Here is a 15000-nt window from a genome sequence, read left to right as displayed (position 1 = left end):
ACTATATGCAGGTCCGCACCTTGTGCCAGGTGCAGCATCCTGCCGACTACGCCACTGTAGAAGGGAACAGCCCGGACACAGACAGGCAGACACGTTGCAGTCCATCACCACACATTTATTTACACTATTATTATACACAAGTCACTAAGTGCACCGCCACCAACAAACCCCAACAGTCTCCCAAAGTCCTGGCTTCTCCTCCAAGCCGTCTCTTCACTACACACACTCTCAGGGCCTCTCCTTGCCGCCTCCTCTGACCTCGTCCACCTCCTCACCCGACTCCAGCCTTGATTGCAGGGCGGCGGCTCGTTATATAGGCGGCTGATTGAGGGCTGCACCCGGCCACCTGCCACAATATATATATATATATATATATATATATAGCAAAATACCCGCGCTTCGCAGCACGAAATACTGCTTTAAAATTTTAAATAATAAACTGAGGGAAATTATACCAATAATTATTTGTTAAGGATCTCTTTGTATACCATGTTGTCAGTTCGCCCCTCCGGTTGTAATATGACCAAGTTGTGCACTGAGCTTACTCTTGAGCATGCAACGTATACTTGGCTCAGCTCGGAGCGAAATGAGGTGAATGGGAGGGGAGATGATCACGTGACTCCAACACCTGCCTTAACTCTCCATCCCTCCACAAACACAGTCTCTCGGATCCCAACTCTCCTTTATATATATATATATATAGATAAATAGCAAAATACCCGCGCTTCGCAGCGGAGAAGTAGTGTGTTAAAGAGGTTATGAAAAAGAAAAGGAAACATTTTAAAAACATACATGCAGTTTCAATAACATAGAAATCAATATAAACAACATTAACATCATTATCATATGAGAATATGAAGTAATATATAAGAAGCACATTTCATATAAATATAAATTATTAAACAGTAAAATCTTCTTCTATAATTTGCTACCATGGCTATTCGTTTGTCTGTCCAGGATTTTAAATCACCTGTAGCTCGCAAACCGTTTCACCTATTGACTTGAAATCTGGTACACATATAGTACGTCACGTCTACTATCCGCTTTATGGGTGATGATTGTATTACTCTTTTTATCTTTATTTTATTTTATTGTAGAATCAACTCCTATCTGCGCACACCAGGGCGGCCGTGGGCGGATGCGTATGGTGTATTCACTCCACGTTATCGTGCATTGCGCTGTCACTGGTATTTTGATAAAAGAATTTGAACAACATATAAGAAGCGTATAAATTATTAAACAGTAAAACATTAACATTTAAGAAGTAAAGTTACATTAAGTACTACTGCAGTGCCTTCGGGTATACCTCATTTTTTGTTTGCCCATTACATGCTTAAATGTATACATTTTTTGGTGCACCTACCCGAGAACACGCGACATATAACCGAGCGTGGGAGAAGCATGGATTTTAAACACGCGTTGAGTTCATCTGCTGGTCTCCCTCGTGAAATAACTGGTAATGTTTGACTAAAATCTACAGCGAGTAAAACAACATTACCTCCTATTTTTTTTTTTACGATCTCTGAGATCTTGCTTTTTTCGGTTCAAGGCTTCATAAGCTCTTTTATGTTCTATGGTGTACTTATCTCAAACCATCATCTGTGAATGTTGCAAGACTTTCGCCTTGTATGTAGATCGGAGGGAATTACATCCATTGCATTCCTAGTCTGAATCACAATCTGATTGTATGGGTGATTACCTGGCACTGTAGGGTTGCCACCCGTCCTTTAAAATAAGGAATCGTCCCGTATTTGAGAATGAAATTGCGCGTCCCATTTTGAATCAATACAGGACGGGATTTGTCCCGTATTTTTTTTATCATTTTTTTTAAAGCAGCGTCTCATGCAAATCATCCCACACGCATTTTATGAAGATGCCTCCTTTCCTACTTTTGATTGGGTAATACTTGATGTCATCGTTAGTTTGATTGGTCTTTTTAACTGTCCAGTGAGGAGGGTGGGTCTTTTAAGTAGAGTCTGCAAACTGTTGGCACTGGGATGTGGCACCCGTTGCAGTATGCGTCCCTTATTTTTTTGTATTAAAAGTGGTAACCCTACCTGGCAGGTAACACTTATGTTTGGTCATGAAGTCGTCTAAAATCCGCCACGTGCCCTCTTTTAATTGTGAGAAGCAGATATATATAGCCAAATTCTCGCGCTTCGTTGCGGCGAAGTACTGCTTTAAATTTTTTAAGAAGAAAATAAAACCTTTTTAAACGGATCGAAAATATACCAATAACAATTTAAGGATCTGTTTTTTTGTGAACCTCGCTTTTCACAGCTGTCGCACTACGGCGTGTGTTTCGTTTATTTGACAGTATGTAGATCGTGGTAATTACATTCATGGCATTCGTTTTCTGAATCACAATCTGACTGTATGGATGGTTACCTGCCAGGTTACGCTTGTGGTTGGTCAGGAAGTCGCCTTACATCCGCCACGTGCCCTCTTTCTGTTCCCAGAAGCTGATCATAGAATGGTTGTAATAGTTTACTTTCAAATAATGCAAAGAGTATGCGACACGTGTTTCTCCCTAATTCTGGGCTCATCAGTCATACACACTCACTGCATCCCCTCTCGGGAATCGAATCTCTATCGTCAGCGGCAGAGTTGAAGCCCCTAACGTTGCAGTCAGCAAGTCGGCTAACATCCGCCATGTGCCGTCTTTCAGTTGCGAGAAGCAGATCATAGAATGGTTGAAACTGTTGCCCCTAACGTTGCGCTACGGCGTGTGGTTCGTTTATACCTCGTGTCTTCCCATTAAACTTTTATCTCGCGAATATGTTATTGCAATCCGCAGCGGGAGCGTTTCTATAAACTTAATTTAAACTTACGTTTTACACCATGCTTTGTTTCCCTTATGAACATGCTTGTATGCTTCACTCGCTCCCTTCTTATTATTTAATGAATTTTTTGTTCTTCGCTGTTTGCGGCTCCTCCTTCATTTGTCCCTACTGCGTTCACAGTCTTTTCACGTGATTACGTGGGAGGCGTGATGACATGACACTCAACTCCTCCTCCCATGGCCATTGAGCTGCCGTCCATTACAGTATATTGTGAAAAAAGAGGTTCCAGTTATGACCATTACGCGTTGAATTTCAAAATGAAACCTGCCTAACTTTTGTAAGTAAGCTGTAAGGAATCAGCCTGCCAAATTTCAGCCTTCCACCTACACGGGAAGTTGCAGAATTAGTGATGAGTCAGTCAGTCAGTGAGTCAGTCAGTCAGTCAGTGAGTTAGTGAGGGCTTTGCCTTTTATTAATTAGTATAGATATCATTATATATATATATATATATATATATATATATATATATATATATATATATATATATATATATATATATATATATATATATATATATATATTTTTTTTTATTATTATTATATATTATTTTATATATAAGTGATGTTTATTTTTAATGTTTAATTTCCAGAAAAACACAGAGGTAGAATATGCCAGTTTGGATCTTCATAATCTTCAGAATGCCAACAAAGGACAAAGACCTGCCACGGAGCCAACCGAGTACGCCGAAGTTGCTTGTAACCGCCCTAAACAAAGTCAGGATGACGAGGTGACCTACGCCAGCGTGGTAAACCTGCGGACAAAGCCTAAGACTGACACGGTGCAGGCCCAGAGCACATTACAGGAGGAGAACACGGAATACGCCGCTGTCAACTTCACCCGCAAAACAAAGCGGGTACAAGACTCCGTGCTGTACTATTAGAGCGAGCCTCGCTACATGTCACCTGTGCGAAAGGGAAAAAGGTTGCTCTCGACTCCTTAGTTTTGCCACATTTTATACTTAATGAAGTTTCTATTGCAACTTACTATTGCTTATTGCCCCTAAACTAGTCGATCTAGGCGGCACGGTGGCGCAGTGGGTAGCGCTGCTGCCTCGCAGTTGGGAGATCTGGGGACCTGGGTTCGATTCCCGGGTCCTCCCTGCGTGGAGTTTGCATGTTCTCCCCGTGTCTGCGTGGGTTTCCTCCGGGCGCTCCGGTTTCCTCCCACGGTCCAAAGACATGCTGGTTAGGTGGATTGGCGTTTCTAAATTGGCCCTAGTGTGTGCTTGGTGTGTGGGTGTGTTTGTGTGTGTCCTGCGGTGGGTTGGCACCCTGCCCAGGATTGTTTCCTGCCTTGTGCCCTGTGTTGGCTGGGATTGGCTCCAGCAGACCCCCGTGACCCTGTGTTCGGATTCAGCGGGTTGGAAACTGGATGGATGGATGGATGGATAGTCTATCTATCCATCCATCTACTAAACCTCTCTTCATCCATCTCTTATCAGTTATTGAATTATTATGATTGTTTAGTTTCAAAGTGGCTGAGAGTTGGAGTCCATCTTTGGATCATTGTTGCCAGTCCACCACAGGGCACACTCACTCTCAATGCCAATTCTTACTGAGACAGCAGTTATTTTAGGTCACCAGTCACATGGGTCTGAGGAAAATGTGCCCATTCCACACCCAGATGGTGCCCATACTGGGATCTAAACTCATCAACATGCCCTAGAGAGGTCAGAGGTCACAGGAGGTTTGATTTAATGTCTTTTCTAGTTAATGCCGTGTTGTGCTATTTTTTCTTTTCTAAATGTATTACTGAACTGGTCTCGGTCATCAGTGGGCACAGTTCATTTTTTTACTTTTTATTTCTTATATTTTGTATTAATTTATTTAAAAAACGTTATTTAGAAACACTCTTCCACTACAACATACCGGCCAGGTTCCTCAGTCTTTCTGGCTAGAAAATCCAGGAACACTTGGAAAGTCCTAAATGAGCAGAGACGTTCTAATGATGATGATGACATTCTCATGAATGTCCACTGGGTCTTGATACATGTCCATTGTGGAGAGAGAAGATAAAAAATGTTTATTTTACTTGACCAATGCTTTATCAGGCATTCAGCCAGAATATGAATTTATTACAACAGTTACTGCAGAATGCCAAGAACAAAAAAGTGCACATGTTTTGAGGATATGGAAAATATGCCGTTAGTGGATGAAATATTCTTTGGAGTTAGTTAACCTGAAATAAATGGACTCGGGGACTGGGGGACACAAGAGGGCACAGACCAGCACTGAGTAACTGGATGGCCGTGCTCATCACTGCTGTAACATCGCTGTGGGGTCCCTTAGTGAATCAACACATGAGGCACAATTAGTTGTAATGGGCCTAAAATGGGGGCTGTGTGTGTGTGTGTGTGTGTGTGGGGAGGGGGGAGGTGGGGTCAGCATTTTGAACTTTTCACTGTGACCCCTGACCTTTATTAGAGATTTCACCCATGCTGTATTCCAATAGTGAAATAGTGTGCCAGTGAGTTGCTAGATTGATCAGAAGAAGAGGGGCTCAGCCACTGAGGAAGGACCATCACTCTATTTCAGTTCGGGTTTAGGACTGTTTCATTTTGCATATATATAGCATATGTGTAAAAAAACAGTTTACAAAATAAATAAAACCTAAGAATTTAGCTTCCATTGTCATTTTGTTGCTTTTGATGTTCACGAGGAGTGATGCCATCCTCAGTTAGCTGATGCTAATGATAATTCGTTTAATTACTTGCTTATTTATGATAAAATAATTGGCTGTATATGTGGGTAGTGACGTCTGCTACATCTTCTCTAACTCTGTGATGGCCACTGCGATATTCTACACTGTGGCGTGTTGGGCTGGTAACATCACTTCAAGAGCGGCCCACCGAATCAGCGGTGGGATTAAAAGGGCCGGGTCAGTGACGGGACACACTCTGAACCCCTAGGAGGTCGAAGCAAAGAGAATGAAGACAAAGCTGAGTGCCATTATGAGCAACGCTGCACGTCCTCTCTGACACACCAACACTGAGGACCTCCAGCCAATGAATTTTTTAGGTGAATTGAGGAAGAAACACAACTGGCGGTCCTTCATACTTGTGGCAATAAACTTGATCAATGCCTCACTTGGACTATTATCTTCTTTTTACTAAAGTTAGAAGTGTTTTTTTTTTTTTTTTTTTTTTTTAGTACTAGGGTGTTGTACCGTGTTAGTCATTATGAATGTAGTGAGAAGTCAAGCAAAATGACCCCCTTTATTGGCCAACTAAAAAGATTACAATATGCAAGCTTTCGAGGCAACTCAGGCCCCTTCTTCAGGCAAGATGTAATCAAAAATTATTTTTTTTGTAATTCCTTGTGTCATTGGAGGTTGTTGTTGGTTATATTTCTTGAGTTTATAATATAAAGTTATAAATATACAGGTGCTGGTCATAAAATTAGAATATCATGACAAAGTTGATTTATTTCAGTAATTCCATTCAAAAAGTGAAACTTGTATATTAGATTCATTCATTACACACAGACTGATGTATTTCAAAGGTTTATTTCTTTTAATGTTGATGATTATAACTGACAACTAATGAAAGTCCCAAATTCAGGATCTCGGAAAATTAGAATATCAATTAAGACCAATGCAAAAAAAGGATTTTTAGAAATGTTGGCCAACTGAAAGGTATGAACATGAAAAGTATGAGCATGTACAGCACTCAATATTTAGTTGGGCTCCTTTGGCCTGGATTACTGCAGCAATGCGGCGTGACATGGAGTTGATCAGTCTGTGGCACTGCTCAGGTGTTATGAGAGCCCATGTTGCTCTGATAGTGGCCTTCAGCTCTTTTGAATTGTTGGGTCTGGCGTATTGCATCTTCCTCTTCACAATACCCCATAGATTTTCTATGGGGTTAAGGTCAGGCGAGTTTGCTGGCCAATCAAGAACAGGGATACCATGGTCCTTAAACCAGGTACTGGTAGCTTTGGCACTGTGTGAGGGGTGCCAGGTCCTGTTGGAAAATGAAATCTGCATCTCCATAAAGTTCGTCAGCAGCAGGAAGCATGAACTGCACTAAAACTTCCTGGTAGACGGCTGCGTTTACCTTGGACCTCAGAAAACACAATGGACCAACGCCAGCAGATGACATGGCACCCCAAACCATCACTGACTGTGGAAACTTTACACTGGACCTCACGCAACGTGGATTCTGTGCCTCTCCTCTCTTCCTCCAGACTCTGGGACCTTGATTTCCAAAGGAAATGCAAAATTTGCTTTCATCAGAAAGCAGCAGTCCAGTCCTTTTTGTCTTTAGCCCAGGCGAGACGCTTCTGACGCTGTCTCTTGTTCAGGAGTGGCTTGACACAAGGAATGCGACAGCTGAAACCCATGTCTTGCATACGTCTGTGCCTGGTGGTTCTTGAAGCACTGACTCCAGCTGCAGTCCACTCTTTGTGAATCTCCCCCACATTTTTGAATGGGTTTTGTTTCCCAATCCTCTCCAGGGTGCGGTTATCCCTATTGCTTGTCCACTTTTTTCTACCACATCTTGTCCTTCCCTTCGCCTCTCTATTAATGTGCTTGGACACAGAGCTCTGTGGACAGCCAGCCTCTTTAGCAATGACCTTTTGTGTCTTGCCCTCCTTGTGCAAGGTGTCAATGGTTGTCTTTTGGACAACTGTCAAGTCAGCAGTCTTCCCCATGAGTGTGTGGCCCACAGAACTCGACTGAGAGCCCCTTTAAAGGCTTTGGCAGGTGTTTTGAGTTAATTAGCTGATTAGAGTGTGGCACCAGGTGTCTTCAATATTGAACCTTGTCACAATATTCTAATTTTCCGAGATACTGAATTTGGGACTTTCATTAGTTGTCAGTTATAATCATCAACATTAAAAGAAATAAACATTTGATTAAACATCAGTCTGTGTGTAATGAATGAATCTAATATACAAGTTTCACTTTTTGAATGGAATTACTGAAATAAATCAACTTTGTCATGATATTCTAATTTTATGACCAGCACCTGTATATAGAGGAAAAATACGGTTAATCTATTGTATTGGACATCAGGCATGGGCTGGTGTTCTGGCTGGGATCATTCGAGGCTTCTTACCTGGTTAAGAGTCCAGTTTAATGGAAGGACAGGGGGACACCAATCACATTGACGATTTGCCCCGAACCCGATACAATAGGTGGCAGTCTTCCTGGGCTATGGTGTCTGCATGGATATCATACAGGACTATCTGGACAAGTCGAAGACTCATCCATTCGAACAACCGGCCCAAGACACAGCAGAGCAGCATGGCTACACACTTTGAAGTGATCTTCTGTTTCCTGCTAATCCATAAGGTATGAGCTGATAGCAATAACAGAAGCTTTCCACAAGAGGGCAACATAGTTCCATAATTTCAAAATGAGGGCACTCACAGATAGACAACCACTGGGTGGGTTATGGTCCAAACTTTTTGGTTTTTTACTTAATGTTTAATGGAATTATAAAGGAGATGGTCTCAAGTTGGATAAATGGGGATGGTTGGCATCAGGAAAGGCATCCAGCTATAAAAATCACATCAAAAAATCATCCCAATATAAAAATAGAAATGGCTATGGAAGAAGGGTCATTATTATCACAAGTACTGAGTACAGAGAAATTTCTACTTGCTTGTGTTAATCAGCATGCAGCACGTTACTAGTTTATGGCACCATGATCACTGGGTATAATGTCCTTATCTGAAATTCACTGGACTCTGTACCCAAACGCCCAAAAATGATTTTGGGGTAAATTGATAATCTGAATGTGAATGTCAGTGGGAGTGAGTGGACCTTGCAATGGAGGGACACCTTTACCAATCTGATTTCTGCCTTGTGCCCACTGCTGTCAGGATAGGGTGTAGTCCCCGTGACCCTGAATTGGATTGAATGGGTTTGGCAGTGGGATGTTTAATTAGTAGGAATAGTTATTGCAAATCTGGGTATTGGATTAAGTCATTTGATAAGGGGATTTTCCCCTCATTTTACACACCATCATTGAATCCAAAATGTTCTGATGTTGTAATAATTTTTTTTTATACATATCAATCTGTGTATCAGTTTATCATAGCTAATTATGTGAATTTATATGTGGAGTAGGAGGAGTGTACTGGGGGAGTAGTAGTGAAGTAAAGAAATTATTAATTGTTTTCTGTCTTGTAAAATTTCTGACTGTTTTTTATTAATGTGTTGGTGTTTTCTACTATTGAGCATGGTAAGTTTATTTTAAAAAATAAATAAATCTATCTTAGATATTTGAAATAAAGTTTCTATCTATCTATCTATCTATCTATCTATCTATCTATCTATCTATCTATCTATCTATCTATCTATCTATCTATCTATCTATCTATCTATCTATTATATAGTGCCTTTCACATCTATCTATCTATCTATCTATCTATCTATCTATCTATCTATCTATCTATCTATCTATCTATCTATTATATAGTGCCTTTCATATCTATCTATCTATCTATCTATCTATCTATCTATCTATCTATCTATCTATTATATAGTGCCTTTCACATCTATCTATCTATCTATCTATCTATCTATCTATCTATCTATCTATCTATCTATCTATCTATCTATCTATCTATTATATAGTGCCTTTCATATCTATCTATCTATCTATCTATCTATCTATCTATCTATCTATCTATCTATCTATCTATCTATCTATCTATCTATCTATCTATCTATCTATCTATCTATCTATCTATCTATCTATCTATCTATCATATAGTGCCTTTCAGCTATCTATGTAAATATATATTGGCTCCTATCAGCCACAACATTCAAACCACTGCCAGGTGTCATGAATGCCATGGATTATCTTGTTACAATGGCACCTGTTAAAGGGTGGCACATATCAGGCCACAAGTGAACAGTCAGTTCTTGAAGGTGATGTGTTAAAAGCAGGAAATAGCATAAGTTTTAGAGTGAGTTTCACGAGGGCTAAATTGTGATGGCTAGATGACCGGGTCAGAGCATCTCCAAAATGACAAGTCTTGTGTGGTGTGCTCCATACACAACTGGTTAGTATCTAGCAAAAGTGGACCAAGGAAGGACAACCAGTGAACTAGAGACAGGGTCATGGGCACCTGAGGCTCATTGATGCACACGGGGAGTGAAGGCTAACCCATCTGGTCTGATCTCATAAAAGAACTACCATATCACAAATTAGAAACTGTAATGGTGGCCATGAGAGAAAGGTGTGAGAACACACAGTGCATCATAGCTTACTGTATTGCCGCAGGATGGTCAGAGTGCCTATGCTGTCCCCTATCCATCACCGAAAGTGCCCAAAACGGGCACGTAAACATCAGAACTGGACCATAGAATAGTGGAAGATGGTGTATTGGGCTAATGAATCACATTTTCCTTTGACCTGGGGAAGAGATGGCAGCAGGATGCACTATGGGAAGAAGACAAGCCAGTGGAGGCAGTGAGATGCTCTGTGCAATGTTCTTCTGGCAAACCTTGGGTGCTGGCATTCATGTGGATGTTACTTTGACACGTACCATGTTAGCTATGTAAGGCTGTGCTGTAAAAAAGCCAGGGGTCCTAGAAACTACTGAAACGTAATTGAAAGGAACTGCTCTGGGCGTCTCTCTCCTAGGAGGATTTGTTTTGCCGACGTGATCGCATCGCTTGTGTATTAGCAGCTGAACGAGTTTCTGTTTCCTCAAAGGTGGAGCCCTTACCCCAGGCCAGACAGACAGACAGACAGACACACTTCCATGCGTAAATGTTTATATATAAGATAGAACACTTATCCCCTTCGATATACCCCCCATTCGCAGTTACGTACCGATGGAGTCTTGGTTTCCACTGGTCGATGGTGTGGAGCAGATCAGTTTCTGTCAGCTGTTTCAAGGCGTTTTCTTCTTTACTGCATCCGTTGACTCAAAATGTGTTCCTTTAAGCACTGACTAGGGGGCTTACCCCCTGCTCACTTTGTTCACCAACCTCCGTGGCCTGCGCTACACGCCAGCCACTTTGCATCTCTGTCACTTGTGTTGTGAAGAGTGGGGCTGAACGCACCCCAGAGAGACGCGGTCGCTCCTCCGAAACCCCCTCTTAAACGGTGATACAATGGGAAGCAAATACAGTTTTATTTTTACCTCCTCTTTGCTCGATCAGCTGCTCACTTGCTGTTACTGCTGCCGTGCCATGTGATCTGCATCTTGTGTGGTGCTTCGAACATTTAAAAGCCTGTACAGCAGCTGTGCTACTCTTTGTCTTTTATTTCTGGCATCGGGCGTGGTTAAATCTCTTGGCACAAAGTCTCGTCTCGTTGGATGTGAGTTCTTGATATTTTTTAGTTTATAATTTAAATACAGAATAAGAATCTGAAAATCTAACAACATCACGTTAAAGTTCAATAAATTCTGAAAAGAATGGTATCAAACATATATACAGTATGTAGGTTGTAAAATAAGCCCGATTTAATGCGTTACAAAAAACGTGACATAAAATCGTTGCACTTTTAGGCTTAGGATTTTATATATATATAGAGAGAGAGAGTAGATTTCAATTTAAGAAAAACATGCGCACGAGACATGCAGCTCCCCGTAAGCCTCAGAAAGCTTTTCAAAAGTTTTAGTAAAAATTTCAAATTGACACGTTGATCAGCTTTTAAACTTCACAGGATTCTGGCACACGAGGAGAAACACAACTGCATTAAACGATGACTGGCCATCAACTCAACGGAAGAGAGTGGTGTCGCTTGTCATGCAGGTTTGGACAGGTTTAAAGCGGCACGGCAAGTGCTCATCATCAGTTCTCACTGCATTGTTTAAGAGAGAGAATCACAGTCTCGTTATTTAGTACAGGAGAATGTAGGGTGAAATGACACCTTTTATTGGCTAACTAAATGGATTACAAATGCACGCTTTCGAGGCAGCTAAGGCTCCTTCATCAGGCGAGGTGTAACAAAGAAACTGAAAAATCCTCTTGCTGATATTGGGACAGCAAAGTGATTTTTGTTCAAATGTTAGCAAAATTAATAAACCTTAGATGAATTAACCATGAAAGAAGAGAACAATGAACTGATAAAATGTAGAGATAAGATAACCATCACTAGAGAAAGTCCTGGAAGGTTTTTTTGAAGTGCATTGTCTGTAAGATGGGACCTCTGAAGTAGCCAGCTGGTCAGTCATAGGGAATCCATTCCCGGGCTCCCAGGTTCCCGGACATTTTTCATTCCCGCATTCCCGGGAATAAAACTTCTGTAATTCCCGGGGAAACGGAAACGGCCAAGCTCGCATATATAGCGTGCAAAAGTGTAAAAATCCATCAAGAAATAACAGTTATAGTTAAAAATAATTAAGGTGGTGCCATCGCTGCAGCTCGCACTTCATCAGACAACAGCTTTGAACAGCAACTTGAAATTGCAATGCGTCAGTCTGTTGCATCCACATTATCTGTGCCAAGAAACTTGCCATCACAGAATGATGACAAGAAACTGGATGCATCAGTAAAAGCTGAAATGGCGGTGGTTCAGAGCAACGGCAAGCACGGGGATTGTTTAGAACAAAAGTATCGGTATCTGATGACTGTGCCGCCTACTTCAGTGGAGGCAGAGCGTGCTTTCTCAGCGGCTGGCGTACTCTGCATGAAAGTGTGCTCTCTCCTGGACGACCGCACGCTGGACACATTGTGCACACTCTTGTTACCGCAACTAAAGATACGTGTACCTATATGACAGCATGAACTGCTTGTAGATAAGGTTAGTCTTTTATTTGTGTCAACATATTGCAGTAGTTTTATTAAAAATAAGTGTTGGTCGTTCTAAAACCGTTCACACATGAGATGCCTGTGCACTGTGTCATCCTGGGAATGACATGCAGGATTCCCAAATTCCCGGGAATGGATAAACCCGTCTGGGAATGGATTCCCTAGTCAGTCAGTCTGTTAGTCCACATTTCTGGTAATAAAACTCTTGTCCCTATTCAGACCATTTTGTAGAGTATTGAATTTAAGCATAAGTTTGTATTCCCATTCTCTCCGCTCCTGTTGGGTCTTGAAATTACCCATAAGCACAGTGACCCTCAGATCCTTTATGCTGTGGCCATTACTGTTAACACTCTACTGCTATTGTTATTTAGTAGACAGACCTTGTATTATTGATTATACCTTTGTCTATTGTAATGGTGGCTGGGAAAGCAGGCAACTAGAATTGCTAAAGAAAGCTTGGGGTCCCATCCTGATAACCCTTCTAAATATCAACAGAAAAGACAGCCAAGAAACGGCACAAACAACAATAAAATGCAATGTGTTAGTTAAATCACAAGGGCAAGGGGTCGGGAGTGTCAGGTTTGGTGTCTGACTCCACCTTTCTGGGAATAGGCTGATTTTATAGGGCCGCGACCGGATGGGGCGGAGCTCTCTCTGGGTGGATGGGTGGAGTCAGGCGTCCTATTTTTTGGCTGCAGGGTAAGAAGGAGAAGATAATGTTAGCATCGGTGAAACTGCTTACCACACCAGAGCTAGGAAGGTGGAGTAGATGTGCTGAGGGATCCAATGCAAAACATCGAAGAACAGGAGAAAATATCAGCAGAGAGGAAGGGTGATTTTCAAGATTTTGGAAACTATAGAGGGATAAAGCTGGTGTTAAACATATTGTAAATTTGGGGAAAAAAGGCATAGAAGTGGATAAGACCACCACAGGAGAGGAGACATTTGGTTTTATGCCAAGGAGAGGAACAAGAAATGCAGTCTTTGCATTGAGACCGCTGATAAAGAAGCATTGTGAAAAACAAAAAGGTTTACATATGGCGTTTATCAATTTGGAGAAGGTCTGGAGGTGCATGAGAGAGAAAGGAAAACCAGAGGAGAGTGTGAGGATTGTCTAGGATATGTATGAAGGAGTGAGAACTTGGTTTGGGGTAACAGATGAGATCCCAATTAGAGGAGGTCTGCACCAGGGGTCTTCTTGAGGTTCTTCTCCTCTTTGATATGGCTATGGAGCTGTTGACTCCTGGGATAAAAAAACTGTCCCACCCGGTTTAGGGTTTTTGCTGATGATGTTGGGGTGAGTAGCACCACAAAAGGGAAAGTGCAGAACAAGTCGGAAGAATGGAGAAGGGCTTTGCAAGACAGAGGATGGAAGATAAACAGGAAGAAGACAGTCGATGATCAGGATTCAGAAGTTAGCCTGAAAAGGAGAGCCATTGAAAAGAGGGGAGAAGCTGAAATATCTAGAATCAGTGGTGGTCCAAGATGAAGAATTATATGCAGAGATACCCATAGAGTGCAGTGTTAATGGAGCAATTGGAAGAAGTTATTGTCTGTCTGTTATACCTTCATTGTTATCACTCTTTAATTTAATATTGTTTCTTTATCAGTATGCTGCTGCTGGACTATCTATCTATCTATCTATCTATCTATCTATCTATCTATCTATCTATCTATCTATCTATCTATCTATCTATCTATCTATCTATCTATCTATCTATCTATCTATCTATCTATCTATCTATCTATCTATCTATCTATCTATCTTTCGTGTTATCAAAGAATTAAGGCAAAGTTTAAAGGTAGGGCAGTGGGGAGACCACGGATGATGTCTGCAGCTTAGAAATGAGTGGTAAGGAGAGCACAGGAGAAGAAGTTAGAAATAAAAATGTTGAGATGGATGTGTGGAGATACAAAAAAGGACAGAACACGAAATGAGATTAGTCAGGGGTACCACAAAGTGGGAGAGATATCTAAGAAAGTACCGGAAAGGATCAAAAATCCTAGAAAAACAGAGAAGGGTTAGTGTCAGGAAGGGCGACCAAGACCTTAATGATGGAATCAATCCAATCAGCTTTGGGAAATTGAGGACAACAGCAATAACAACATTTGATGGTATCATTGTTCTTTTAACAAAGCGTAAAGTAAAAAAAAGAAAATCCTTTAATTTCAAGTGTGCAAAAATAAGTAGACCCCTTTAGTTCTGGGTTATTGTCAGGTGTCCATGCGTTAGAATAATGACATTTTTGCTTGTTCCCTCAGAACAAATAACAATGATGCAATATGAAGAAAAAGACACGCATATAAAACCCTCTCATATGTTCATGCAAACATTTTCTGGACCCATTACAGGGTTCCTGGGACCTAATCCTGAGGCACTGGCCGCAAAACTATGCAGGGTGGGGCACCACTGCTTTAATAATTCATTGAGTTAGTG

At 41.3% G+C, this 15000-nt stretch overlaps 1 protein-coding gene across 1 annotated transcript in view; it reads left to right on the top strand.

Moving 5' to 3' along the window:
- The window catches only part of LOC114659720 (tyrosine-protein phosphatase non-receptor type substrate 1-like), a 104606-nt gene extending 99176 nt beyond the window's left edge, over window positions 1-5430 (top strand). Inside the window, exon 11 of the mRNA XM_028812347.2 lies at window positions 3433-5430. Coding sequence (XP_028668180.1) covers window positions 3433-3723 — 291 coding nt within the window. The 3' untranslated portion in view covers window positions 3724-5430. The remainder of the gene's footprint in view (window positions 1-3432) is intronic.
- The last annotated feature ends 9570 nt before the right edge of the window (window positions 5431-15000 follow it).

This window comes from Erpetoichthys calabaricus, chromosome 10, assembly GCF_900747795.2.
Source record: "Erpetoichthys calabaricus chromosome 10, fErpCal1.3, whole genome shotgun sequence".
NCBI lineage: Eukaryota > Metazoa > Chordata > Cladistia > Polypteriformes > Polypteridae > Erpetoichthys > Erpetoichthys calabaricus.
The sequence above is the reverse complement of the archived record's forward strand: the minus strand, read 5'-3'. Positions and strand labels throughout refer to the sequence as shown.